Source organism: Chrysemys picta, chromosome 7 (assembly GCF_011386835.1).
Source record: "Chrysemys picta bellii isolate R12L10 chromosome 7, ASM1138683v2, whole genome shotgun sequence".
Lineage (NCBI taxonomy): Eukaryota > Metazoa > Chordata > Testudines > Emydidae > Chrysemys > Chrysemys picta.
Window position 1 is genome coordinate 52,132,626 of NC_088797.1, and position 26,223 is coordinate 52,158,848.

A 26,223-nucleotide genomic window follows, 5' to 3' on the forward strand; every position below is an offset into this window, starting at 1 on the left:
TCTCTGCCCCCAGCCAGCGCTCCGCCCCCGCCCCCCCGGGTGGTCTCTGGGCTCCGCAGGGCGACCGCGTTCCGTTCATCGGCTCGCTGCGGAGCCAGGTCCGGCACGATGCCCCCGAACGGGGACAGCGCACGATCTCGTTGTTGCCGGGTAACGGGGGCGCGGCTGGACGGCAGCTGCAGGGGGACACGCCTGCCCCTGCCCGCGCAGCGCTCTCGGGGCGGGGCCGGACCCTGGCCAGTGGAGGCCCCGCCTCCCAGTCCGGAAGTGCCGCGTCAGGACCCCCAGCGTCCGGACTAGCGTTAGCGACATGGAGTCACCGGTGAGGGGCTGGGTCCTCCGCCTTCCCACAGTGCCCCGCGGGAGGGGCCTTGGTTGGCAGGCCAGGGGAGGAGGACGCAGGGACTGGGGGCGAAAGCTCCACCCCACCCCCCGTCGTGTCCTCCGTGTGACCCTCAGGTCCATGACCTCTTCCTGCGCACACAGCCCCTCCTGGGCTGCGTTCCTCGTCCCTGCACCTCCGGCGTGCCGAGCTCTGACCCTTGCGCCCAGCGCTCCCTGCCGGCGAACTCCGCGTGCGCCCCGCTGCCCTGGTCCTTCCCTTCGCGGTGCCTGGCTCGGCGCTCCCTGCCAACCGCCCTATGCTGACGGGCTTTTCCTGCGCAGGTGCTGAGGAGCCCGGAAGAGATAGCAGCGCTGTACCGCGAGCTCAACCAGTGCCCCTCGCTCTGCAGTGCCTGCATCGGACCCGAGGTCACCACTCAGTATGGGGGCAAATACTGCAATGTCTATACAGGTACGGACTCCGCTGCGCCCTGCGCATTCCAGGGCCCCTCTGTCCCAGTATGGGGAGAACGGAGGGCTGGAGGCAGAGGGGCCCCAGGAGCAGAGGGCAGCTGCATTGTTCCTAGCTCTGGTTCGGCTTCGCCATGGGAGGCCCCCCAGGTCCCTCATCTCTGAGGTCAGGCACCAGGGAGGTGATGGACCCAGACTCCAGGCTGTCCGCTTGCCAAGTGTCAGTCTCAGAGGAAACCGCCCCAAGACCCTGCTTGGGGCACTTCATGTGTGTGAAGGGATTTGTGGCAGTTGGGTCCTTCAGATCAGCACACTGCCCCTTGGGCAGGTTCCCTGGGCTTGGGCTCAGCCTTCCCATCCCTGCAGCTGGCTCCAACAGAAGAAGCAGTGCATGATGGGATGCTCTGTTGTAGCAGAGAGCGCCATGTTGCCTGTCTGTTACCTGCAGCCCCCTCTCTTTCAGTCAGCAGAGACTCAGTAGAGACAGTACAACTCCCCCTCCACTTGTCACAGCACAACTGGCCTTCCCCAGTTAAGGGTTCCCTGGCCTTCCGTGTGGCTTCCCTGGCCTGGCCAGTCCTGCTTCCTGAGTCACTGCTCCTGGCTCTCCAGACTTCTATCTTCTCTCCACTCAGAGGCCTGTCTGAGCCATGGGAGGGAGAAGTGTGCCCTGCAACAGAAACTAGACTGCGGTCCCCACGTGCCAGCTGGGGAGCTGAGGCACAGACAGTGACAGCTGATTTTCAGAAGTGTCCCCCGTCCCAGCTGCAAAGCGCTAAGCACACTTGACCATCAAGCCATAAGAGACTGGGCCAGGATCACACAGAGATAGGGTTGAACCCAGATCTCCTGAGCCCTAAGCTGCTGCCTTAGTCTCAAGCCCAGCTTGCTTCCATGTAGCACAGAGAGTGGCAGGAGTGCAGGCAGGCAAGGTGCCCTGCTCTGCACACGAGCCATCCTGTCTGGTATCTTTGCTCTAAGGCCAAAGGAGAGGGGAGCGGTGCCAACCCAGTGCAGGCAGCAGCTGACTGCCCTCTCCTTCCAGAGTGGTCTCAGCAGGACCTGGAGAGAGCCGAGAATGTGAAGTTCTGCCGCCAGTACCTCATCTTCCATGACAGCCAGGCCATCGTGTACTCTGGCCCCTCGGGCACCTGCAGTGAGATCAAGGGAGAGTGAGTGTCTCCGCCCTGTGCCTTTGCCAGTGCCCACCGTGTGCCCATCGCCATCCCCACAGCTCTGCTAGAGCCTGGCCTGGCTTGCTGTCCAGTGTGGGCATGGCTGGGTGGGAGGTGGGGGCTGCCCTGCCATGGGATGTGGGCAGCTAGGGAAGAGCTTGGGCTGTGTTGCCTCCTGCTAGGGGGCTCCAGTAGGAGGGACAGAAACAAAGTGTGGCTCTGCACCTGGCAGAGGCCCCCTGCTCAGAGTGCGGAAGGTGGGATGTCCTGGGGGCCTTATGTCTAGCCCTGAATTGCCCCTAGCTCCCAGGCTGCTGGCTGGGGAGGCAGAGTCTTCCACAACACTGCTCTGCTCCCTCCCCTGCAGCTGCCCCTCCCCTGTGTCCTTGGGGGGGCTCCAGGCTGAGTTGCTTGCAAAAGGCCACTAGCAGAGTGCTGGGCTCTTGGCTGTACCTGCTCCTGCCCCCTGGAGGAGGTGTCTGGGCCACCTCGGGCCCCCTGTGCCCACTGCTTCTCCAGCTTTGTAACGGGTAGCCCCAGGTGCCAGGCCTGCTATCCCTGCCTTTTGCTGCGCCTGCTGGGAGCACCTCTCCATTGTGCTGTGTCCTGGTGTGTGTTTAGATGGGATATGGGAGCCAAAGCGTTCATATGACCCAGTCCCTGGCCAACAGTAAACTGTGTTAACCATGGCCTGGGCTTTAGGATCTGGAGACCTCAGCTTGCATAGTCTCAGGGCAAACAGCCCAGCAAACACCCTTTAACTTGTACTGAACATCCAGAAAGGAAGGGAAACCAGCTGAAGTCTTTGAAATGGAAAACATTGAGTCAGGCTTTCATTGTAACAACACCCTGTGTTCCCTTTCTCTTTGGCAGGAGGGGGCTCCCCGTGCCAGACAGTCTTGTAGACAAGGTTATAGCTGGCAAATAACTTCCTTTTGTTTGTTTTCAACCTGTTGCCTATTAATTTCATTTGGTAACCCCGAGTTCTTGTGTTATGAGAAGGAGAAAATAACACTTCCTTATTTACTTTCTTCACACCGGTCATGATTTTATAGATCACTATCATATCCCCCCCTTAGTCCTCTTTTTTCCAAGCTGGAAAGTCCCAATCTTATTAATCTCCTCATATGGCAGCCGTTCCATTCCCTAATCATTTTTGTTGCTCTTTTCTGAACCTTTTCCAATTCCAGTATATCCTTTTTGAGAACGAGCGACCACATCTGCACGCAGTATTCAAGATGTGGGCATACCATTGATTTATATAGAGGCAATATGATATTTTCTGTCTTCTTAATGATTCCCAAGATTCTGTTCGCTTTTTTGACTGCCGATGCACATTGAGTGGATGTTTTCAGAGAACTATCCACAGTGACTCCAAGATCTTTCTTGAGTGATAACAGCTAATTTAGATCCATCATTTTATATGTATAGTTGGGATTATGTTTTCCAATGTGCATTACTTTGCATTTATCAACATTGAATTTCATCTGTCCTTTTAACAATAAGGAGTCCGGTGACACCTTAAAGACTAACAGATTTATTTGGGCATAAGCTTTTGAGGGTAAAACACCCACTTCTCCAGATGCATGGAATGAAAATTGCAGATACAAGCATAAATATATATTGGCACATGAAGAGAAGGGAGTTAATCAGCCCTCATTCCCTAGTGCCCCTCTTCTACTTACGCTACTGTGACAGACCCAGACCAGTGGGGTACAGGAGTCTGGTAGAGGGCAAATATACTGGTCACTGGATGAGTAGTTTTCTGTTCCCTGAGTGACCAGAGCAGGGGCTGCACTAGAGTAATCAGGAACCTGCTAGAACCGGTTAAGGCAGGCAGGCTTATTAGGATACCTGGAGTCAATTAAGAAGAAGCTTCTAGAATCAATTAAGGCAGGCTAATCAGGGCACCTGGGTTTTAAAAAGGAGCTCACCCCAGTTTGTGGTGGGAGTGTGAGGAGCTGGGAGCAAGAGGCGCAAGGAGCTGAGAGGGTGTGCTGCTGGAGGACTGAGGAGCACAAGCGTTATCATTACAGGAGGCACTATAGACAGCTGCAGTCCACAGGGCCCTGGGCTGGAACCCGGAGTAGAGGGCGGGCCTGGGTTCCCCCCAAACCTCCCAATTGACCTGGACTGTGGGTTCTTCCAGCGGGGAAGGTCTCTGGGCTGTTCCCCAACCCACACGGTGAATCTCTGAGGCAAGAAAATCTGCCAATAAGCGCAAGACCCATCAAGATAGAGGAGGAACTTTGTCACGCTACATTGATGACATCTTCATCATATGGACCCACAGGAAGGAGTCCCTTGAAGAATTCCACCTGGATTTCAACAATTTCCACCCCACCATCAACCTCAGCCTGGAGCAGTGCACATAAGAGATCCGCTTCCTGGACACTAAAGTGAAAATAAGTGATAGTCACGTAAACACCACCCTATACTCAAGCATTCTTAAAACTACAATACCCACCTGGGGAAGTGAGGAAACAGATTGACAGAGCAAGACAGATACCCAGAAGTCACCTACTACAGGACAGGCCCAACAAGGAAAATAACAGAACACCACTGGCCATCATGTACAGCCCCTGGCTAAAACCTCTCTAGCGCATCATCAACGATCTACAACATATCCTGGAAAATGATCCCCCACTCTCACATGCCTTGGGAGGCAGGCCAATCCATACTTACTGCCAGCCCCCCCAACCTAAAGCAAATACTAACTAGCAACTACACACTACACCACAGAAACACTAACCCAGGAACCAATCCCTGTAAGAAACCCCGTTGCCTTCTCTGTCCCCATATCTACTCTAGCGACACCATCATAGGACCCAACCATACCAGCCACACCATCAGGGGCTCATTCACCTGCACATCTGCTAATGTGATATGTGCCAGCAATGCCCCTCTACCATGTACATTGGCCAAACCAAACAGTCTTCTATGTTAAAAGTATAAATGGACACAAATCAGACATCAGGAATGGTAACATACAAAAGCCAGTAGGAAAACACTTCAGTCTCTCTCAACATTCAATAACAGATTTAAAAGTAGCCATTCTTCAACAAAAAAACTTCAAAAACAGACTTCAAAGAGGAACTGCAGAGCTACAATTCATTTGCAAACTAAACGCCATTAATTTGGGCTTGAATGGGGACTGGGAGTGGCTGGCTCATTACAAAAGCAGTTTTCCCTCTCTTGGTATTGACACCTCCTCATCAGTTATTGGGAGTGGACCACATGCACCCTGACTGAATTGGTCTTCAACATTTGTTCTCCACTTGTAAGGTAACTCCCTTCTTTTCATGTGCCAATATATATTTATGCCTGTATCTGCAATTTTCACTCCATGCATCTGAAGAAGTGGGGTTTTTACCCACGAAAGCTTATGCCCAAATAAATCTGTTAGTCTTTAAGGTGCCACCGGACTCCTCATTGTTTTTCTAGAAACAGACTAACATGGTACCACTCTGGTACTATCTGCCATTTTGTTGCCCAGTCACCCAGTTCAGCGAGATCCTTTTGTAGCTCTTCACAGTCTGCCTGGGACTTAACTATCTTGAGTAGTTTTGTATCATCTGCAAATTTTGCCACCTCGCTCTTTGCCCCTTTCCCCAGATCATTTATGAATATGTTGAATAGCACTGGAGCCCGTACAGACTCATAGACTCATAGACTTCAAGGTCAGAAGGGACCATTATGATCATCTGGTCTGACCCCCTGCATGCTGCAGGCCACAAAACCCTTCCCTGGACTCTGCCGTTGAAGTCCCCAATCCTGTGTTTCAGTGACTTCATCGGCAGAGACCCTCCTGCTAGTGATCCCTGCCCCATGCTGCGGAGGAAGGCGAAAAACCTCCAGAGGCTCAGCCAATCTACCCTGGAGGAAAATTCCTTCCCGACCCCAAATATGGCGATCAGTAAGACCCCGAGCATGTAGGCAAGAGTCTCTAGCCTGACCCCTGTTGGCCATTATACTATTTACGTACCATTGCTTGGTTTTCCTTGGCTACTATGTTTTACCATTAAACCATTCCCTCCATAAACTTATCTAACTTAATCTTAAAACCAGACAGGTCCGTCGCCCCCACCATTTCCCTCGGAAGGCCGTTCCAATATTTCACCCCTCTGACGGTCAGAAACCTTCGTCTAATTTCAAGCCTGAACTTCCCCACGGCCAGTTTATATCCGTTCGTTCTCGTGTCCACATTAGTACTAAGCTGGAATAATTCCTCTCCCTCCCTTGTATTTATCCCTCTGATATATTTAAAGATAGCAATCATATCCCCCCTCAGCCTTCGCTTTGTCAGACTAAACAACCCAAGCTCCTCTAGTCTCCTTTCATACGACAGGTTTTCCATTCCTCTGATCATCCTAGTAGCCCTTCTCTGCACTCGTTCCAGTTTAAGTTCATCTTTTTTAAACATGGGAGACCAGAACTGCACACAGTATTCCAAATGAGGTCTCACCAGCGCCTTATACAACGGAAGCAGGACCTCCTTATCCCTACTAGATATACCTCGCCTAATGCATCCCAAGACCGCATTGGCTTTTTTCACCGCCACATCACATTGTCGACTCATAGTCATCCTGCGGTCTACAAGGACCCCTAGGTCCTTCTCCTCTTCCGTTACTTCTAACCAATGCGTCCCCATCTTGTAACTAAAATTGTTATTAGTCATCCCCAAGTGCATCACCTTACACTTTTCACTATTAAATTTCATCCTATTTCTGATACTCCAATTCACAAGCTCATTCAAGTCTCCCTGCAGAATATCCCTATCCTCCTCCGAATTTGCAACGCCTCCCACCTTCGTATCATCCGCAAACTTTATCAGCCCACTCCTGCAATCGGTTCCGAGGTCAGTTATAAATAGATTAAATAAAATGGGTCCCAAAACCGAACCTTGAGGCACTCCACTAGTAACCTCCCTCCAACCTGACAGTTCACCCTTTAATACCACCCGCTGCAATCTCCCCAGCAACCAATTCCTTATCCACCTCTGGATTTTCATATCAATCCCCATGTTTTCCAGTTTAACCAATAATTCCTCATGGGGTACAGTATCAAACGCTTTACTGAAATCCAGGTATATTAGGTCCACCGCATTTCCCTTATCTAATAAGTCTGTTACTTTCTCAAAGAAGGAGATCAGATTCGTTTGGCACGATCTGCCCTTCGTAAAACCATGTTGTAAATTATCGCACTTGCCATTAACCTCAAGGTCCTCAACTAGTTTCTCTTTCAGAATTTTCTCCAGCACCTTGCACACTACAGATGTTAAACTAACAGGCCTGTAGTTACCCGGATCACTTTTTTTCCCTTTCTTGAAAATAGGAACCACGTTAGCTATTCTCCAGTCTAACGGGACCACTCCTGAGTTTACAGATTCATTAAATATTATCGCTAATGGGCCTGCTATTTCCCACGCCAATTCCTTCAATATTCTCGGATGAAGATCGTCCGGTCCTCCCGACTTAGTCCCATTAAGGCGTTCAAGTTTTGTTTCTACCTTGGATATGGTAATCTCCCATCCTGTATGCCCCTCTGTAATGGTGCTAGTATCCCTAATTCCTTCATTGGCCACATTAAACACCGATGCAAAATATTCATTGAGATATTGCGCCATGCCTAGATTATCTTTAATCTCCTCTCCGGCTATAGTCTTCAGCGGTCCCACTTCTTCTTTCTTTGCTTTCTTTCTATTTATATGGCTGTAAAACCTTTTACTATTGCTTTTAATTCCCCTCGCTAGGTCCAACTCTACACGGCCTTTGGCCTTTCTCACTCTATCTCTACATTCTCTGACTTCACTAAGGTAAGTTTCCTTACTGATCCCTCCCCTCTTCCACTCTTTATACGCTTTCTGTTTTTTCCTAATCGCCCCTTTGAGTCAGTCGCTCATCCAGCTCGGTCTAAATCTCTTGCTTAATAATCTTTTTCTCTTTTTGGGGATACAGGCCTCTGACAGCTCATGCATCTTTAACTTAAAGTAATCCCAGGCTTCTTCTGCCTTTAGATCCATTAATACGTTTGCCCAATCCACTTCCCTTACCAGTCCCCTTAATTTGTTAAAATTGGCCTTTTTAAAATTATAAACCCTAGTCTTTGACTTAATTCTGTTACTCCTTCCATTTAGTTTAAACCGAATTAGCTCATGATCACTGGAGCCCAAGTTGTCCCCCACTACCACTTCCTCAACGAGGTCCTCACTACTTACCAGAATCAAATCTAAAATGGCCTCCCCCCTCGTCGGTTCAGCTACCACTTGATGAAGGAATTGATCAGCAAGCACATCTAGGAACATCTGAGCCCTATTATTGCTACTAGCGTTTGTTCCCCAATCTATATCCGGGAAGTTAAAGTCCCCCATGATTACACATTTTCTATTAGTATTTACTTCCCTTAATACATTAAATAGTTCCTTATCCATATCCTGGGTCGATCCTGGCGGTCTATAGCACACCCCAAGCACTATCCCCAGAGAGGCTCTAGTAGTCCTTTTACCCAGTGTGAGTATTGCCCAGACGGACTCCGTATTATCTATTCCATCCACTATTATTTCTTTACAGCTTATTTCACTATTGACATACAATGCCACCCCCCCACCTTTACCTTTCTCCCGGTCTTTCCTAAACAGCGCATACCCCTCCATACCTGTGTTCCAGTCGTGACTGTCATTCCACCACGTTTCAGTTATTCCTACGACATCTGGTTTCAATTCTCGGACCAAGAGCTCCAATTCCTCCATTTTATTACCTAGGCTTCTCGCATTGGTGTATAAACACCCTAATGTATGTTGTTTAGCCTGTCTCCCATTAGTAGCACTATATGTTGCGGGCCTCTTTGTGTCCGTCCCCCCTGTCCTTCCTATGTCCAATCTCATCTCCCCGGCTATGTCTCCTCTTATTTCACTCAGCTTTTCAATACTGGAATCTGGCGTGGAGATTAACTGTGCATCTCCCAACCGTCTCCCCAAACTTCCTAGTTTAAAGCTCTTTTGATAAGATGAGCCAATCTCCCTCCCAGAAGTCTATTTCCTTCCCTACTCAGGTGAAGCCCATCCCACGAGAACAGGTGTCTGTCCCCGAAAGCCTCCCAGTGGCCATACATCCCAAAGCCCTCCTTATAGCACCACTCCCTTAGCCAACTATTTATTCTCACAATCCTATCAGTCCTTTGCTGCCCTTCCCTCGGAACAGGCAGAATCCCACTAAAGATAATCTGAGCCTCTATCTCCTTGAGCGTCTTCCCCAGCCTGGCATAATCTCCCTTGATTCTCTCTAACGAGAACCTAGCCGTGTCATTCGTTCCTACATGAAGGATTATCAAGGGGTTCTTACCTGCTCCTTTTAGGATCCTTTTCAACCGCATGTCCACATAGCGTATCTTTGCGCCTGGTAGACAGCACACCCTTCTATTCTCCGGGTCCGCCCTGGTCACAGGCCTGTCCAATCTCCTCAGTAAAGAGTCTCCAATTACATACACCTGCCGTTGCCTGACAACAGTGCGATCTAGTAATCTAGTCTCCGCTCCCTCTAGTCCTGACCTGTGTCTGCTCCTATCTTCCCTTATGCTGCCCCTTATGCCTTCCTGAATCCTCCGGGGGCCCAGAATTGGTGCTGTCTCCATCAACTCCTCCCCTCTCTCTCTCGGACTAGCTGCTCTTCTCTTCTTCCTCACCCTCTCACCTTCAGTCACCACCTGCTGCCCCTCCACCTCGTTATCCAAACACCCAAACCTATTCCTGAGTTCTATTCCCCCCTCACTGGCCCTTCTTTTCCTTGGCCTGCTTCTCACAGTCACATGCTTCCACTTCCCTTGTTCTCCCCCTTCCATTCCCCTCTCGCTGCCATCTACTACTGCCTCCTCCTCCGCCCTAGAGCATTCCCCTCCAGCCCCGCCTTGCCTATCCTCCATCAGCTGCTCAAACCCCCGTCTAAACTCCACCAGGGTCTCTACCTGCATCTCCAGCCCCCTAATCTTTTCCTCCAGTAACACTATAAGGCGACACTTCATACACACATACCTTTGTTCCAGGTCCCCTGCTAGGACTATATACATACCACAGCTCCCACATGCTGCCATCTGCATTCCGTCTGCTGCTGCTTGGCTCATGGCTGCTGTAGTCTCTGGTCTCTGTATCTGCGGGCACAGAGCACACAACATGCCGCGCCCTCCTGCCTCCCCTTTACCTCCCCCTGCAAACTCCCTCTCAAACTCCCCTGTTAGCCGCCCTGTTTGCTGCCTCCGGTGCCGCTGCTCGCGGCACCGGAGGCAAACAGACTCCTGGGGGATATCACTGTTTACCTTTCTCCATTCTGAAAACTGACCATTTATTCCTATCCTTTGTTTTCCTATCTTTTAACCAGTTACCAATCCATGAGAGGACTTTCCCTCTTATCCCATGACTTCTTACTTTGCTTAATAGCCTTTGGTGAGGGACCTTCTCAAAGGCTTTCTGAAAATCGAAATACACTATATCCACTGGATTCCCCCTTGTCCATGTGCTTGTTGACCCCCTCAGAGAATTCTAGTAGATTGGTGAGGCATGATTTCCCTTTACAGAAACCATGTTGACTGTTCCCCAACAAATTATGTTCATCTATGTGTCTGACAATTTTGTTCTTTATTATAGTTTCAACCAGTTTGCCCGGTACTGAGGTCAGGCTTACTGGCCTGTAATTGCCAGGGTCACCTCTGGAGCCCTTTTTAAAAATTGGCATCACATTAGCTATCCTCCAGTCATTTGGTACAGAAGCTGATTTAAATGATAGGTTACAGACTACAGTTAGTAGTCCTGCAATTTCACATTTGAGTTCCTTCAGAACTCTTGGGTGAATACCATCTGGTTCTGGTGTTTAGTTTATCAATTTGTTCCAGAACTCTGACACCTCATTTTCCCCCAAGTCTATTTGTTTTCCAGCCTCCACAGGCAGAGGGGTGGAATAGCCCATTGACCACCAATTAGGCCAAATTTCCGACACCAGGTTTGGTCCACTGATTTCTGGTCCCCTCCTCCTCGTAGTTACCAGGCGTGACCAGAACACCCAGTCCTTTGGGGACCTTCGTACATATTTTCTTGCACCATTTTGGATGACAGGTCACTGTGACAGCTTGAACGTTCACTCTCCTGCACAACTGAGCTCACATCAGGGTCAATTGCAGGCCAAATTATCACAACAAGCCCCAGCTCCACCCTTCCCAGCACCCCTGTGGGGTGGGTTAGTGCATGTGGGTCCAGGATCCTATGGACTCCCTGAGCCCTGGCCGTGTGTCTTCTGTCCCCAAGCCATGCCATGCCCCCAGGCCCACTCCAGCCTGTCTCCCCCTGCAGGCTGCTGAGCAGGGAGTCTCCCAGTGGGGCACTTAAGGCCGTTTTGCGGAAAGCCAGTCCTGGCAAAGGCGAGGAGAAGCAATTCCTTGAGGTGAGTCGATAGGAGGCTGGGGCTGTGGGAAAAGCCCTGGGCAGAGTGAGGGCAGCTCTCGGCATCCTTGCTGTCTGGGGCTGAGGCGTCTTCCTGGCCTGACCATGCTCGGGACTCAAGGAAGAGGTCAGCCCCTGCTGCTGACAGCCCCTCCTCAGGCCTGGCTTTGGGGTGGAGGGATCCCTTCTCTGTAGTTCCAGCAGGCCGCTGGGGTGGGAATCCCTGTGGCTCTCCCCTCAGCATTTACCAGGCACTGCTCATGGCACATTGGGGCCCGGCCAGCGGACCTGACCCTCGTGGGATCCCGGGCTGGTGTGGGGCAGGATGGACAGAGCCGTGGCCAGCCCACTCCTTCTCTTTGTGGATGGAGCAAGCCAGTGCAAGGTGGGGCCCTGTTCCCCACTCTACAGCCAGGCAAACTGCCCCCCTAGCTGGCAGCTGTTGCCAGCAATATCTATCACAGCTGCCTGTTCCCCCTGCCCTGTGCTGCCATTCTCCTGCCATCTGCCCTGTGACCCCACAGTCCTGGGGCCTGGCCCCTGATGTCTTTGTTCCCCCAGATATGGGATCAGAATCGCAAGGTGAAGAGCATCAACCTGACAGTGCTGGAGAAGCATGGCAATGTCTATGAGGATGGTGAGGCTGGGTCTCCATGGATCCGCCTTCTCCCTGAATTGGGGGAGGGGTTGGGGCTGTGGGGTGGGGCAGGATGGGGGATGGCTGGCCAGGCGTGGGGAGGGCGGCGAAGGGGGCCCCGCAGCCATCTGGCCAGGCGTGGGGAGGGCGGCGAAGGGGGCCCTGCAGCCGTCTGGCCGGGCGTGGGGAGGGCGGCGAAGGGAGTCCCCAGGCCCCATGGTGGGGGCATTGGGCTGTGCCACCCCACAGGGTCTGACTAGCACTTCCCCAGATCAGTTTGGCTGCTTGTCCTGGTCGCACTCGGAGACTCACCTGCTTTACGTGGCTGAGAGGAAACGGCCCAAGGCCGAGTCCTTCTTCCAGAGCAGAGCCCCGGAGCTGAGCAGCAGCTGTGCTGATGAGAGACGCGACAAGGCTGTCAAGGTGTGTGGGGCGCAGCTGGAGGTCCCGAGTTGAAGCTGTGGGTGGGCCACTCGCCCCACCCCCACAACTGGCTGGAAATCCAGGCATGGTGCTAGAGCCGTGAGCAGGGACTCAAAGGACAATTCCTGGCTCTGCCGCTGAGTGCTATGCCCTGCTTCCCTCAGGGATGCTGGGCCTGTGGGGCAGGGGATGGCTGTCCTGTGGGCTCTGGCAATGCAATTAGAGCCAGATCGGCCCTGGGTCCGAGGCACAGGGCTGTCCTGCTCCAGAAAGCAGGAGGACTGGGGGTCGGGGGGTTCCCTAGGGGAGGGGGCACTCATGGCTCTGTGTTCCAGGGGGAGCAGTTCGTGTACCACGACGACTGGGGCGAGGCACTGGTGGGCAAGAGCATCCCGGCCCTGTGCGTGCTGGATGTGGAGAGTGGCAATGTGTCAGTGCTGGAGGGCGTCCCGGAGCACATCTCCCCTGGGCAGGTCAGCATGGGCGTGGGGAGCCAGGCGCTGGCAGTGCCCAACTTGCACCTGCTGGCTGCCCAAAGCAGCCCCCAAACACCTCTCTGTCTGTTCCCTCTGATGGCAGCTGCCCCTACCAGCATCCACAGGTTACTCAGTTTCCATGAGGGACTGATGTGCCTTAGCAGGGAAATCTGTGCTCCAGGATGTCAACCAGCAGGGTGGGGCCATGCTTTGGTTCTCTGGAGGACACCACTCATGGCTTCATTCCCTTAAATAGAGCGGGAGAGTTTCTAGCTGCTCTTGGGCCCCCTCTGACACTCCTTCCCCCCAACCAGGTTCTTCCCCCACCTTCTCTTTCCCCACCCCTCTTGATCATTGGCGCTCTCCCACTTTGCCTGCAGGCCTTCTGGTCCCCTGGTGACATGGGTGTGGTGTTCATAGGCTGGTGGCATGAGCCCTTCCGCCTGGGCCTGCGGCACTGCACTAACCGCAGGTGAGTGCCCTGTGCTGCTGCCAGCTGCCCCTGCCTGAGCGACCGGCGCAGGGGAGAGGAGCCTCCCCATGTCTGGGTGTGCCTAGGCCAGTGGGACCCCTCAGAGAAATGCCCTTTGAGGCACCTGCAGGCTGGGGCTGCACTGCCAGGACAGAAGGCCAGACTGGGGCTGACCCAGCCCTGCTCCGAGAGCTGGCCCCAGCTTGCGGGCATCTGCTGCAGTGGCCACTGCAGAGGGAGGGGCTGCCGGGGGCTGGGGCTGCCAGACTCAGCCTGGGGAGCTGCAGCTCCGATCTGCCAGCTGGGGCAGGGGCAGGAGTGGGGGCTGGGTTGGCTGCTCCCATCGAGTGTAGGGCAGGAGGGTTGGGCAGCTGTGGGGCCCGTGCAGTGATGACCGCGCTGCTCTGGTTCCCAGGTCAGCACTGTTCTATGTGGACCTGACAGGAGCGAGGTGTGGTGAGTCGCTGCTGCTGCTTTCTGAGCCAGTGCCCTGCCTGTGTGCCCCCCACTCTGCCCATGGTCCCCACTGTGCCCATGTGCCCCCTGCCCACAATCCCCCATCCTGACCACGCCCTACCTGTGTGCCCCCTGCCCTGCCCGCGGTCCCCACTCTGCCCACGTGCCCCCACCCTGCCTGTGCCCTTCCTGTGTGCCACCTGCCCATGATCCCTGCTCTGCCCTTGTGCCTCCTGCTCTGCCTTCGTCCCCTCGTCCTGCCTGCACCCTGCCCTCGTCCTGCCCGTGTCCTGCCCTCATGTCCCCGTCCTGCCTACGCCCTGCTCGTGTGCTCCCCGCTCTCCCCATTCCTCACGATGCCCGTGTGCCCTCTGCCCTGCCCACAGTCCCCACTCTGCCCACATACCCTATTCTGCCTGCATGCCCTACCCGTGGTCCTCTCTCTGCCCACATGTCCCCTTCCTACCTGTACCCTGCCCGTGTGCCCCAGGTCTGTCCATGCCCCGCCCTGCCTGTGTTCTCCCCCTGCGCCTGCGGTCCCCGTTCTGCCTGCACCCTGCCCACATGCCCCCTGCCTGTGGTACCCGCTCTGCCCACGTGCCCCATCTTGTCTGATGCCCCCTACCCTGCCTGTGTGCTCCCCACTCTGCATGCTCCAATGCCCCTGTCCAGCCTGCGGCCTGCCCATGTGCCGCCATCCAGCCTGAGGCCTGCCCTGCCCGACCCCCATCCTGCCCACCTGCATGTCCTCCGCCCTACCTGCCCCCATCCTGCCTGTGCCCACACTCCTCTCCCGGCCTTCCATCCCGCTGCAGAGCTGCTGTCAGATGACACCAAGGCTGTGTGGTCCCCACGCCTGAGCCCTGACCAGTGCCGCATTGTGTACCTGGAGAACGGCGTACTCGGGCCCCACCAGCAGTGCAGCTGCCTCCGCATGGTGAGTGCGTCCCGCCAGGCTGGGGAGCCAGTACCAGGGGTTGGGCATCAGGCTCTTTGCCGCTCAGCCAAGGCCGTGTGGGCCATATCCGCCAGTGGCACTTCCTGCTGGGAGCCGGTCATCGGTCGCATTGCATAGGCTGGGTACTTGGGCTTCTCCAGCGCTGCCATAGCAGAGTGTCTGTGCCCGTGGTGGCATAACGCGAACCATCTTCCCTGGGCATGTCACCCTGATACATGGGCCTGGCCCTGCTCGCTCTGCTGGTGCCCACTGCTCCCCACAGGGTCGCACTTATTGCCCCCCAGTAAGGCACCAAATGGTGCCCGTGGCACAGTGCTGCTGCTCCCTCAGGTGCCCGGGGGGAGCTGGGAGAGGCCTGCTGGAGTCTAGCTAACCCAGGGCAGGCTCCCCACCACACTGGGCCTCCCTATGAACAGCCGCCAGCCCTGCCCTGGATCTCCCAGAAGGAGGGGGCAGCATTGCAGAACAGCCCCATGCTGAGTGCTCCCGGCCATCTCTTGCAGTATGACTGGTACACGAAGGTCACCTCCACCGTGCTGGATGTCGTGCCCCGGCACAGCCAGGGTGAGTAGCCGGCCAGGTTCGCTGGGAACGAGGGAGGAGCTGTGCAGCAGGACGATGAGGCAGGCTAGGCACCCAGGGACTGGCGCTCTCCCCATGTGAAAGTTAGCACACGGCGCTGTCTGCTCAGGAGGGGCTGTGGGGTGAGGGGAATCGGCAAGGTTGGCGGGGCAGGGGGCTGCAGGTCAGGAGTGAGGGGCACTGGCAGAGCTGTGGGGGCAGGGAACTGAACAGGAGCTGCATGGGAAGCTTGGTTCCCTGTTGCTGGCCATTGGTGCGTGTGCCCTGTACCAGCCTGGCTGGTGTGCAGGGGACAGCGCGCTGAGCCTGGGGCCCTCTCCTTGCAGGAACGTTCACAGGGATCTATTGCCCAGCGCTGCCGGGCCTGTGCTGGGCAGCCGATAGCCAGAGGGTCGTGCTGGACACCGCTCAGCGCAGCCGGCAGGTACTGGGGTGGGGGACTGGGGCAGGGCAGCCCCACAGCTATGCTGCCTGCAGGCATACGCGCAGCCGGCTGGCCTGGGCCCCATGCCCACCCATACGGGGCCCAGGCCAGCCCTGAGCAGAGAGGCTGGGGGTGCGCTGGGCCCTCCCTGCCTCTGACTCGGCCCCACCTCTGACAAAGCTCTTGGTGTCGCCCTAGGAGCTGCTTGTGGTGGAGACGCTGACTGGTAGCGTGACCTCCCTGACGATGGGTAAGTACCCGGCAGCCTGCTCTGCTCGCGCTGTCCCTGGATGCCCAGTGGGAGGGGCTGGGAGCCCTGCTGCCCCCAGGCTCCTCCTCCTGTGAGCTCCAGACCATGACCTAGGCATCTGTCCCTCTGCAGGTGCCCCCCTGGGCAGCTGGTCTCTCCTCACCATTGACCGGGATCTCCTGGTGGCCAGGTTCTCGACCCCCAGCTGCCCCCCCACATTGGTAAGGGGGAATGGGCCGGGGTGGGAGGCTGTGCTATGACCTTTCACCCCACATGCAGACTCAGGAATAAAAATTTACTGGCTGCATCCACACCACACGCTAGCCAGCATCCCAAAGCGTTTCCCTGCTCAGGCGCTGAGCTAGCAGGGAGCAGTGGGGCAGGAGTGAGGGGCACCAGCAGAGCTAGGGGGTGGAGCCCAAGGCTGGGCTAGCAGGGGGCTGCAGGCACTGGCGCTGCATGCAGGCTGCTTACTTGTTCAATGCTATCAATCTTTCCTTGTCAACCCCCCTTGCCAGCTGCAGCCATTTCCTCCCCAAATGCTGCCAGAAGATGTCTGCAAAAGCCCCCTGAGCATCCTACCGCCCCTCTCCCGGTGGGTCATGTCCCCACTCCCCGAGCATGCTGCGCCTGCCACTGATGGGCTCTTTCCCCTGGCAGAAGGTGGCCTTCCTCCCCAGGGCCGGGCAGGAGGCCCAGGTGCACTGGGTGTGTCTGGAGGACGTGACCCCTGTCCCAGAGATCAGCTGGGCGATCCGGCCCCTGCAGCCCCCCCCAGACCAAGAGAACCCAAAGTACGGTGAGTGCTATCAGGGGTCGGGGACTGGGCCCTGGAGGGCTGGCTCCAGCGCTGACATCACACTCTTCCTTTGCAGAGGGTATTGATTTCGAAGCCATCCTGCTACAGCCCAGCAAGGGGCTAGGTCTGAGGAAGCTGCCTCTGGTGGTCATGCCCCATGGTGAGACCCCCCGCCCGGCGTGCCCCTCCCCCCCATCAAAGACCCTGGCCCTCCCAGGCTGTGTAGGTCTGATTAGGCCTAATTTTGAAGCTAGAGCCGAGTGTTGTGCTGTCAGATCTGGCTCTCCTCGACCCGCATCAGTGCTGCCACCTTGCTCTGGGGGGGGGGGTCCCCATGCCCACCCATCTGCAGCTGTTCCTCTCCTGCCGTGGGGCCGGCTGTCCTCCTGAGCCATGGGTTGTCACGGCGGCTGCAGGCCACTGCCCCTTCACTGGGCGCTGATTTGCAAGCACATTTCTCCCCCCCTTCCCCCCACTGCAGGGGGAGGGGATTGGCCCCAACCCAACCAGCGCCCGACGCTGACAGGCAGGTCCCTCTGGGTTCGGGTCAGGGGGCAAGGTTCTGCCCTGGTGGTCGTGTCCATGGAGAGTCCCTCCCTAAGCAGCTTGCACCGGTTCCTAGGAGGATGGCAGGCGGTTGGGTCAGATCTGAGTGAGGCGCTGCAGCCTGGCATATGGGGTGGCAGCCCTGCTCGGCTTTGGCACCTGCCATCAATAGTGCAGGGAGGCATGTGCCTGCCGGCTGAGGCCCAGATCCCACCCTCGGCACTGCTGGCGTCATCACAGTGGGCTGCCGGCACCCGCTGGGCTGAGCCTGGAGCAGGGTCAGGGTAGGGATACCACACCCTTCGTGGCAGGGACAGAGCTCAGGCAGAGGTGGGACCGAGAACTGTCCCCAGGTTGGATGCAAGAGCCCACCCAGCCCCATAGGGAGCGCAGCCGCCCAATGGTCCTGGACCCCCCCCCCCCCCAAACCTTCAGCCCCACATAGAGCGCAGCCACCCCACGAGCCTAGGCCCCCAAACCCCTCAGGCCCATGGGGAGTGCATCCACTCCATAGGCCTGGGCCCTCTGACACTCCAGCCCCACGGGGAGTGCAGCCACCCCACAGGCCTATGACCTCTGACCCTCCCCCAGCCCCACAAGGAATGCAGCCACCCTCTGGACCTGGGTCCCCAAACTCCTCAGCCCTACAGGGAGTGCAGCTACCCCCAGGCCTGGGCTCCCCAACTCCAAAGCCCCTTCCCTCTTCTTTTACTCTTTTGTCCCCATAGTAATTGTTTTGGAGGGTTGGGGGCCCTTAGTTTCCTGTTTTGCCCTGGTCCCCAGAGCTCTGTCGCCCTGTTGAGCGTGTCTTGTCCCCAGTTCCCAGACAGCCCCTCGTGCCAACAGTCATTCATTCGCCATTCAGGGAGTAAGCGGGGCCAGCAGATGCCCCCCGGTCCATGCTCCCCTGAAAACCGCCTGTTTAAGGCAGTCATGTGTTGGGGGAGCCTAGCAGCAGAATCGCTTTGCTCACCCATCTCTTCCCCCTCCCTGCCAGACACCATGTCCGAACAACTACATTACACACTCCCTACGAGCCCCTTCGCTCTGGGCTCTGCCCCATGCTCCAGCCCCTCACTCCTCTGCCCTCGCCTTGCAGGAGGCCCACACTCCGTCTGCACAGCCAGCTGGATGCTGTACCCCGCAGCGCTCTGCAGGATCGGCTTCGCTGTGCTCCTGGGTGAGTCCTGCCGGAGCCACAGTGGGTACGCATGATGCAGCCAAGGCCTGGCGAAGTGGTGGCTGTGGGCTCCCTAGGCCTGGCCGTGTTCGGCCCCTGCCAGCTCCCTGGGCACAGCACCCTAGGGAGGAACTGCTGGGCCAGGGCTTACTCAGAGTGTGCCCTGGATCCCCCTGGAGAGGGCTGAGGGCACAGCTGGGCCGAGGCACAGGGAGCCTGAGCTCCTAGAATGCAGCACCAACATGGGGATGGCCATTTGGGACAGCACCCCAGGCACCGTCAGCATCCCTGGGGCAGCCGGCAGGAGGGCGCAGTGCCCAGGCCAGGCCAGCCCCACAGCACTCGGCTGCTGCTCCCCACCCCCACCCCCCCGGGTCGCAGGCCTGCAGCTAGGTGCCCCTTGGCAAGGGGTGGGGTCTCCTGGTGGGCACCCTGCTCCCCGAGCATGGCTGGGGACTGGCTGTGGCAAGCCAGTTCTGTACAGTCATGAACCCCTGCTGCAGGGGGGCTGGCAGGGGCTCTCCTGTCACACTGAACTCTCTCCCCCCAGTGAATTACCGCGGTTCACTGGGCTTTGGCCAGGACAGCGTCGCCTCCCTGCCCGGCCACGTGGGCTGCCAGGATGTCAAAGACGTGCAGGTAGTGGTTGCCCCCCAAGCTCCCCCGCAGGGTCTGGGACAGTGTGACCCACAGCCAGGGGACCAGGCTGCTCCCTCTGGGCACCTCCCGCCCAGGAACTTAGTAGGGGGAGATGGGCTCAGCCAGCCTGTCAGATCCTGGCCCCATCCCAGCGCTTCCCCCCTGCCCACTCTGGGTGCCCCCTTCCAGGCCTGGCTGCCCCCTCCCTGAGACCGCCCTGGCCGCCCCCCCCCCCTTCCCCGAGACCTCCCTGGCTGCCCCATGGCACTGCCCATCTCATCCCATTGCAGTACTGCGTGGAGCAGGTGCTGCAGGAGGAGCCCCTAGACTCAGCGCGGGTGGCACTAGTGGGTGGCTCACATGGGGGCTTCCTTGCTTGCCACCTCATCGGCCAGTACCCAGGCACCTACCAGGCCTGTGTGGCAAGGAACCCGGTCGTCAACATGGCCTCCATGATCAGCGGCACCGACATCCCGGACTGGTGAGTGCCTGGGGCTCAGACCCTCCCCACCCCCTGCACCAGGCACAGACTGGGTCCCGCCCTGAGCCGGGCTCTGTTGCCTCTGCAGGTGTCTGACTGAGGCCGGCTTCCCCTATGCACCCGACACCCTCCCGGATGCCTCCCACTGGGCAGAGATGCTCCACAAGTCACCCATGCAGTACGTCGCCCAGGTATGGAGCCCCACCACCGCTCAGAGACTCTGCACCCCCCTGTGATGGGTTCCCCAGGATGCAATCTAGAACTGGGGTACTACTGACCCCTCTGTCTTACCAAGCTGGGTTCTCTCTCACACTGTGTTGCTGTGACAAACTGCAAACCTCTCCAGGTCCTGCACACACACAGCCATCCACAGGCAGGGATACACCCAGCTGAGTTACATGAATGCTTTTGACACTAATGATCCAACAACAGAGAGTCTCCAACCAATTCCTCCCAGCTCCCCAGCCTAGGACCCCAGGGCTGTACTATCTTGCCCTGGTCAGAAGCCTGGCCAGTGTAAATTCATTACTCAGTCTGCCACTTCTACAAAGGAAAGTGGACATGCACCAGCCCTTGCAACCTGAGCAGATTTCCCAAGCACTTCAACCAAAATGCACTGTTTTAGGTAAAATATAAAACAGACAGATTTTTAAGTGATTCTAAGTAGCAGGCATAGAGATCAAAGTTGGTTACCTAGGAAATAAAAGTAAAATCACAATCTGAGTTCTATAAACTAGACAGGAATTGAATCAAGCAGTGTCTCACCCAGATAGATAATACAAGCAGGTTACAGATCTTCTGTATATAGGCTGGGACTCCTTCAGCCTGGGACCACTTCCCCAGTTCAGTCTTTGTTCTCCAGATGTGTTTCCAGGTGTTCAGTTGTGGGGGGAGAGAGGCCAAGCGATGATGTTACTTCCCCCTTTTATTGCTTCTTCAAGCTTGCTGGAAAGATCCTGTGTATCAAGCAGTCTCCATTATCTACATGCTATCTCTGGCCTTGGCTACACTCGGGACTTCCTAGCCTGCGCTGCAGGCTCTGATTACACTGGCGCTTTACAGCGCTGTACTCACTGTGCTCAGGGAGGGTCGTTTTCACACCCCTAAGCACAGCAAGTTGCAGCGCTGTACAGCGCCAGTGTAGCCAAGGCCTAAGAGAGGTATCCATTGTATACTGGAATTGTCCTTGGGAGTGTGGATTCCTTTAATGGGTCATCAGCAGCATCTCGCTGTTCCATTGTGGCACTTGAAAGGCTGGTTGTGGGTGTTCCCAAGCTCACAACATATTTCAGTGACACACACATTTTAAAACTTCATAACTCCACATACAATCATGGGGTAGTTTGACTTCTATATTTGGGGGGGTGGCTCCAGTCAAGCTAACCGGGCCACGCATGGGGGGCGGAGGGGGACAAATTCTGTGCCGGCCCACAGGGGCGCCATTTCAGATTTTTTGGGGACAGGGGGAGCAACTTTAACTGTGATTCCAGGGGCTACTTAAGTAACTGAAAACTGTAGTAGTTTGGGTTTTTTTGCAGATAATAATTTAGAAATCATCTGACAGGAGCACTGTAACTAATTCCTATATCAAGAAAGAAAATTAAATAAATATTAGACCCACTCAGCTCTAATACTAACATGTTCTGACATCTTGTGGCAAGTCACTTAAGGGACACTGGTTAGGTTTATATTGTAATATAATTGTGTGTGTGTGTGTATATATATATATATATATATATGTGTATATATATATATATATATGTGTGTGTATATATATATTGTAATGTATATTCTTACTCAGATACTCTTGCTAACGTCAGAAGGGACCATCGTGGTCATCTAGTCTGACCTCCTGCACATTGCAGGCCATAGAACCTCACCCACTCACTCCTGTAATAGACTCATAACTGCTGGCTGAGATACTGAACTCAAATCATGATTTAAAGACTTCAAGTTACAGAGAATCCACCATTTACACTAGTTTAAACCTGCAAGTGATCCATACCCCATGCTGCAAAGGAAGGTGAAAAACCCCCAAGGTCTCTGCCAATCTGTCTCGGGGGGAAATTCCTTCACAACCATTAATATAATGATCAGTTAGACTCTGAGCAACACCCACCAGGCAGATACCTGGGAGATAATTCTCTGTAGAAACTCAGAGCCCTCCCCATCTAGTGTCCCATCTCTAGCCGTTGGGGATTTTTGCTACAGGCAGTCGCTGATGGGCCACACACCATTGTAGGCAGTCCTGTCATACCATCCCCTCCATAAATGTATCAATCTCAGTCTTGAAGCCAATTAGGTTTTTTGCCCCCACTGCTCCCCTTGGGAGGCTGCTCCAGAACTTCACTCCTCTGATGGTTAGAAACCTTCCCGTAATTTCAAGCCTAAACGTGTTAATGACCAGTTTATATCTATCCTTTAAAGGCCTCAAGTGAGCCTCAACTTCCAGCTGTTTTAGTTCCAAAAGTCTCTGATGTTCTTTCTCTGCTGCTTGCAGTTTGTACAGCATCAATTTTGCAACTGTTTCACTCTCACCCATCTTTCTGCTTTTCTGTCCCCATTTCCCTTTCCTGAAATAAGCAAACAGAAAATAACAAACCGGTAACCTTCCCTTTGACTGTTCTTAGCCACCACACTTAAAATCTCTACACCAGTGTATGAAATGCAAATCTCACTCAGAACAACAAACTGTGCATTTCACCCTGCTCACTGTGACCGGTTCCCCAGGGTGCAACCTGGAACTGGGGTACTGCTGAGCCCAGTCTGGCTTACCAACCTGGCCTCTCTCCCCCCACAATTCAACACCTGGAAGTACATCTGGAGGAAAAAGACAGAACTGGGGAGATGGTCCCAGGCTGAAGGAAAGTTCCAGTCTGTGTATGGAAGATCTGTCACCTGCTTGTATTGTATGTCGAGGTGAGATGCTGCTTGATTCAAATCCTGTTTAGTTTATAGAACTCAGATTGCAATTTTATTTACTTAACTACAGAAAGATAGATTTTAAGTGTTTATAAGCAGTAAGCATACAGATGAAAGTTGGTTACCTAAGAAATAAGTTTTAAATTTTTTCCCTAAAACAGTGCATTTTGGTTGAAGTGCTTGGAAAATCTGCTCAGGTTGCAAGGGCTGGTGCCCATTCACTTTAAATTGTAGAAGTAGCAGACTGGGCAATGAATTTACATTAGCCAGGCTTCTGACCAGGGCAAGACATACAGCCCTGGGGTCCTAGGCTGGGGAGCTGGGAGGAATTGGCTGAAGTCTCTATTGTTAGTTCATGAGTGACTGGCAAAAGCATTGATGTAACTGAGCTGGGTTCGTCCCTGCCCATGGATGGCTGTGTGAGTGCAGTACCTGGAGAGATTTGCAGTTTGTCACAGCAGCAGTGTGAGAGGGAGCCCAGGTTGGTAAGACAGAGGGCTCAGTGGTACCCCAGTTGCACCCTGTTTTAGTTCCAAAAGTCTCTGATGTTCTTTTTCTGCTGCTTGCAGTTTGTACAGCATCAATTTTGCAACTGCTTCACTCTCACTCATCTTTCTGCTTTTTTGTCCCCATTTCCCTTTCCTGAAATAAGCAAACAGAAAATAACAAACTTTGACTGTTCTTAGCCACCACCCGGTTGCACCCCAGGGAACCCGTCCTACCCCCCTGCTCTGAAACCCTGTTCAGAGACCCTGACCTTGACCCTCTCTCCCTGGTCAGAGATACACACACCCCTCCTCATCTTGGTGTGGGGCCCCAGTGCTGGTTGTGGGATCCAGCTCTCTGCACCGCTCTCCCCACAGGTCCGGGCACCTGTGCTCCTGATGCTGGGAGAAGAGGACAGGCGTGTCCCCCCCAAGCAGGGGCTGGAGTACTACCGTGCTCTCAAGGCCAGGGGCGTTCCTACCCGGTGAGTCCACGGGGGACAGGACATGGGGATTGGCTGGGGGGAGAGAACTGATTGGTGCAGGGGCCGTGGCTGGAGTGGGGGGGAGACAAGCTGGGTGCTCAGGGGCAATGAGGCCAGTGGGGCTGGTATCACCAATGGAACACCAAGGGAGGGAGCACCAAGGGAGGAACCAGATCACTGGGGCGGGAGGAAGCTGGAGTTATATGAGGGAAGCTGGCTGGAGGCTCAGGTGGCTGCGGGGAGTTGGTATATCCCACATGGGCGGGGTGGGTCCCAGTGCAGGAGTCCTGGGGGGGGTCTAGGTTGCATGCTCCGGCAAGCAGGGGGTCCTGGTGTGTGCCCTGGTGCATGGGGGGTCCTGATGAGTGCCCTGACAGGTAGGGGTCCCTGGGGAGGTGATGGGGGGCGGGGGTGTCCTGGTGCATCCGTGGGTGGGCAGGCAGGGGAGGTCCATGAGGAGGTGGCAGGGGGTGCAGGTCTGTGCCCAGGTGTGGGTGGGTGGGTGGGTCCTGGAGAGCTGGTTCCGGGGTACCTTGCCAAGCCTTCTCCTTCTCCACAGGCTGCTGCTGTACCCTAGGAACAGCCATGCGCTCTCCGGCGTTGAGGCTGAGGCTGATGGCTTTATGAACATGGTGCTCTGGCTGCTCCAGCACCTGCAGTGCTGACGGGCTGTGCTCCGCCTCTGCCCAAGCCCTGTAACCTGTTTCCAATAAACCCACGGCTCATCTTGTGTCTGAGTCAACTTATCCCTAAGGGTGCGGCCTGCCCCTGGGAGGAGGGGCTGGGTCTCCGTTGCAGCAGGGGCCCCCTTCGCTAGCAGGCTGTGGGGCTGGGTGGGGGGAGGAGGAGCCACCAGGGCCCCTCCTGCAGAACTGGGAAAGGCCCTGGGGAAGGAAGGTAGGAGGTGTCCTAATGCAAACTCTCCCCTCCCTGGGCTGGCTGGCTTTACACTGCACCTGCACCTTGAGAACAGACCATCCTGTGAGCCTGCCCCCTCCGTGGGGTGTCTCACAGCCCAGCCCAGCCCAGCCCAGCCAGGGCATAGCCAGGTGTCTCAAAGCTCCAGGATCAGGCCCTGGAGGAACCCCTTCAGGGCCAGCCCCCAAGGGGCCCCCCTCTGTCAGGGCAGGCCAGACATTCTCACCGCCTCCTGCCTACCCTGGCCTGCTGAGCCAGAAGCCTGGGGGAGACTTTCACCCTCACGCTCCCAGTACCCAGCCAGTGTTGGCAGTGACACACAGCAGCCTTGTCCAGTCAGAACAGGATTTCTGAGTCATCAGGAACAGCCAAGGCTGAGACAGCTTCACCCAGCCACGGTGTCCTGCAGGCAGGTGTTGCTCTGCCCCAGGTGAGTGCTGCGCAGTTGGCTCTTACTGCTGACATCTTGGGCCAGCAAACTCAGGGTCAGGCTGACTTCAGACACCCCACTTCCATGGCTGGGAGTTAATTGTGACATCCCTGGGGCGCCCATTATCTTTCCAGGTCCTCTAGGTGGTTCACTGTCCCTGCCCCTCATGGCTCCTTCTCTGTCCCAAGAGCGGCATTTCATCCCCTTTGCATTGTCACGCAGTGTGGGGGGACACAAGGCCCTGCACCCCCGGCTTCCTGCGATTCACCATGACTCTCAGATAGACAGTAAAGCAGAAGGTTTATTTAGATGACAGGAACACAGTCCAAGACAGGTCTTGCAGGCACAGACAACAGGATCCCCCCCCCCCCCAATTAGGTGCATCTTGGGGTCCCAGGGCACCACAGCCCCCTTGGGGGTCAGAGCCCCATCTGCCTCCCAGCCATTCCACCAGCCAGCTCTGAAACTCCCTCCAGTGTCCCCTCCCACAGCCTTTGTTCAGTTTCCCGGGCAAAGGTATCACCTGGCCTCTAACCCCTTCCTGGGTTCTCATATTACATGCTCAGGTATTCTCCCTCACGGCCAGTCTCCCATCCCCCAATGCAGACCATCCTAGTCACACTCCCCTGCCTTCGCAGCCAACACTCCCCAGTCAGCATTCAAAGACCACACCAAGAACAGTCCCAGTTCGTCACAGCATTCACAGGGCCGCAATGCAAAGTACAGAGGGAAACTGAGGCATGCACAGGCATCATAAAAACGGCAGAAAACTTCCACTTTGTGGCAGCAGGAAGCAAGATTTCCCTATCCTTGCTGCCAGTGGCTACTGCTGCCCTGGGGGCAGGACACTTGGTACTTGGACCACAGCTGGGCACATGTCCCAGGGCCGAGTCAGCTGGAGCTGCTTGGGCAGGGAGGAGAGTGGGGACAGGCAGTAGCACTACAGGGCCTCTGTGTATCATGGGGGATGGTCTATGGGGAGAAGAGAGCAGCTTGCTCCTGGCTGGCCTGACCTTCAGCCACCACCTGGCCCTACAGAAAGAGCAGCAGGCCTACCCAGAGGTTGGCATAGCAGAGAGGTGGCACTATGAACAGGCAGCAGGAGTGGCAAGTGGAGCCAGAACCACCACCAGAGCAAAGAGAAGGGTTAAGGGCAAAGTCTGGGGGGTCCCCCACCCTGGATGAGTGATGGGAGATGGAGAACCAGGAGCGGACGGAGCCAAGAGGCCTGGGCACCAGCCAGTGTCAGACGCTGTGGTGGAGGAG

At 55.6% G+C, this 26,223-nt stretch overlaps 1 protein-coding gene across 23 annotated transcripts; it reads left to right on the top strand.

The window, feature by feature from the left end:
- Positions 1–172: 172 nt before the first annotated feature.
- APEH (acylaminoacyl-peptide hydrolase) lies at positions 173–24,339 on the top strand. Of its 23 annotated transcripts, none has more exons than XR_010589151.1 (23): positions 173–322; positions 667–796; positions 1,841–1,967; positions 7,723–7,785; positions 11,305–11,395; positions 11,956–12,031; positions 12,303–12,454; positions 12,790–12,927; positions 13,311–13,402; positions 13,818–13,858; positions 14,674–14,795; positions 15,233–15,380; positions 15,725–15,822; positions 16,021–16,072; positions 16,205–16,293; positions 16,733–16,871; positions 16,948–17,031; positions 18,517–18,597; positions 19,148–19,236; positions 19,527–19,717; positions 19,806–19,908; positions 23,420–23,609; positions 24,169–24,339. XR_010589151.1 is itself a non-coding variant. In XM_065551448.1 (23 exons), exons 1-23 carry the CDS (start codon positions 311–313, stop codon positions 24,184–24,186), a joined length of 2,286 nt encoding a protein of 761 aa, XP_065407520.1. In that variant the 5' UTR covers positions 173–310; the 3' UTR covers positions 24,187–24,339. The 23 variants fall into 23 exon arrangements, 18 of the variants coding, with proteins under 18 accessions (XP_065407520.1, XP_065407519.1, XP_065407524.1 ...); XM_065551448.1 differs by having other exon boundaries at positions 23,460–23,609; XM_065551447.1 differs by having other exon boundaries at positions 23,503–23,609.
- The last annotated feature ends 1,884 nt before the right edge of the window (positions 24,340–26,223 follow it).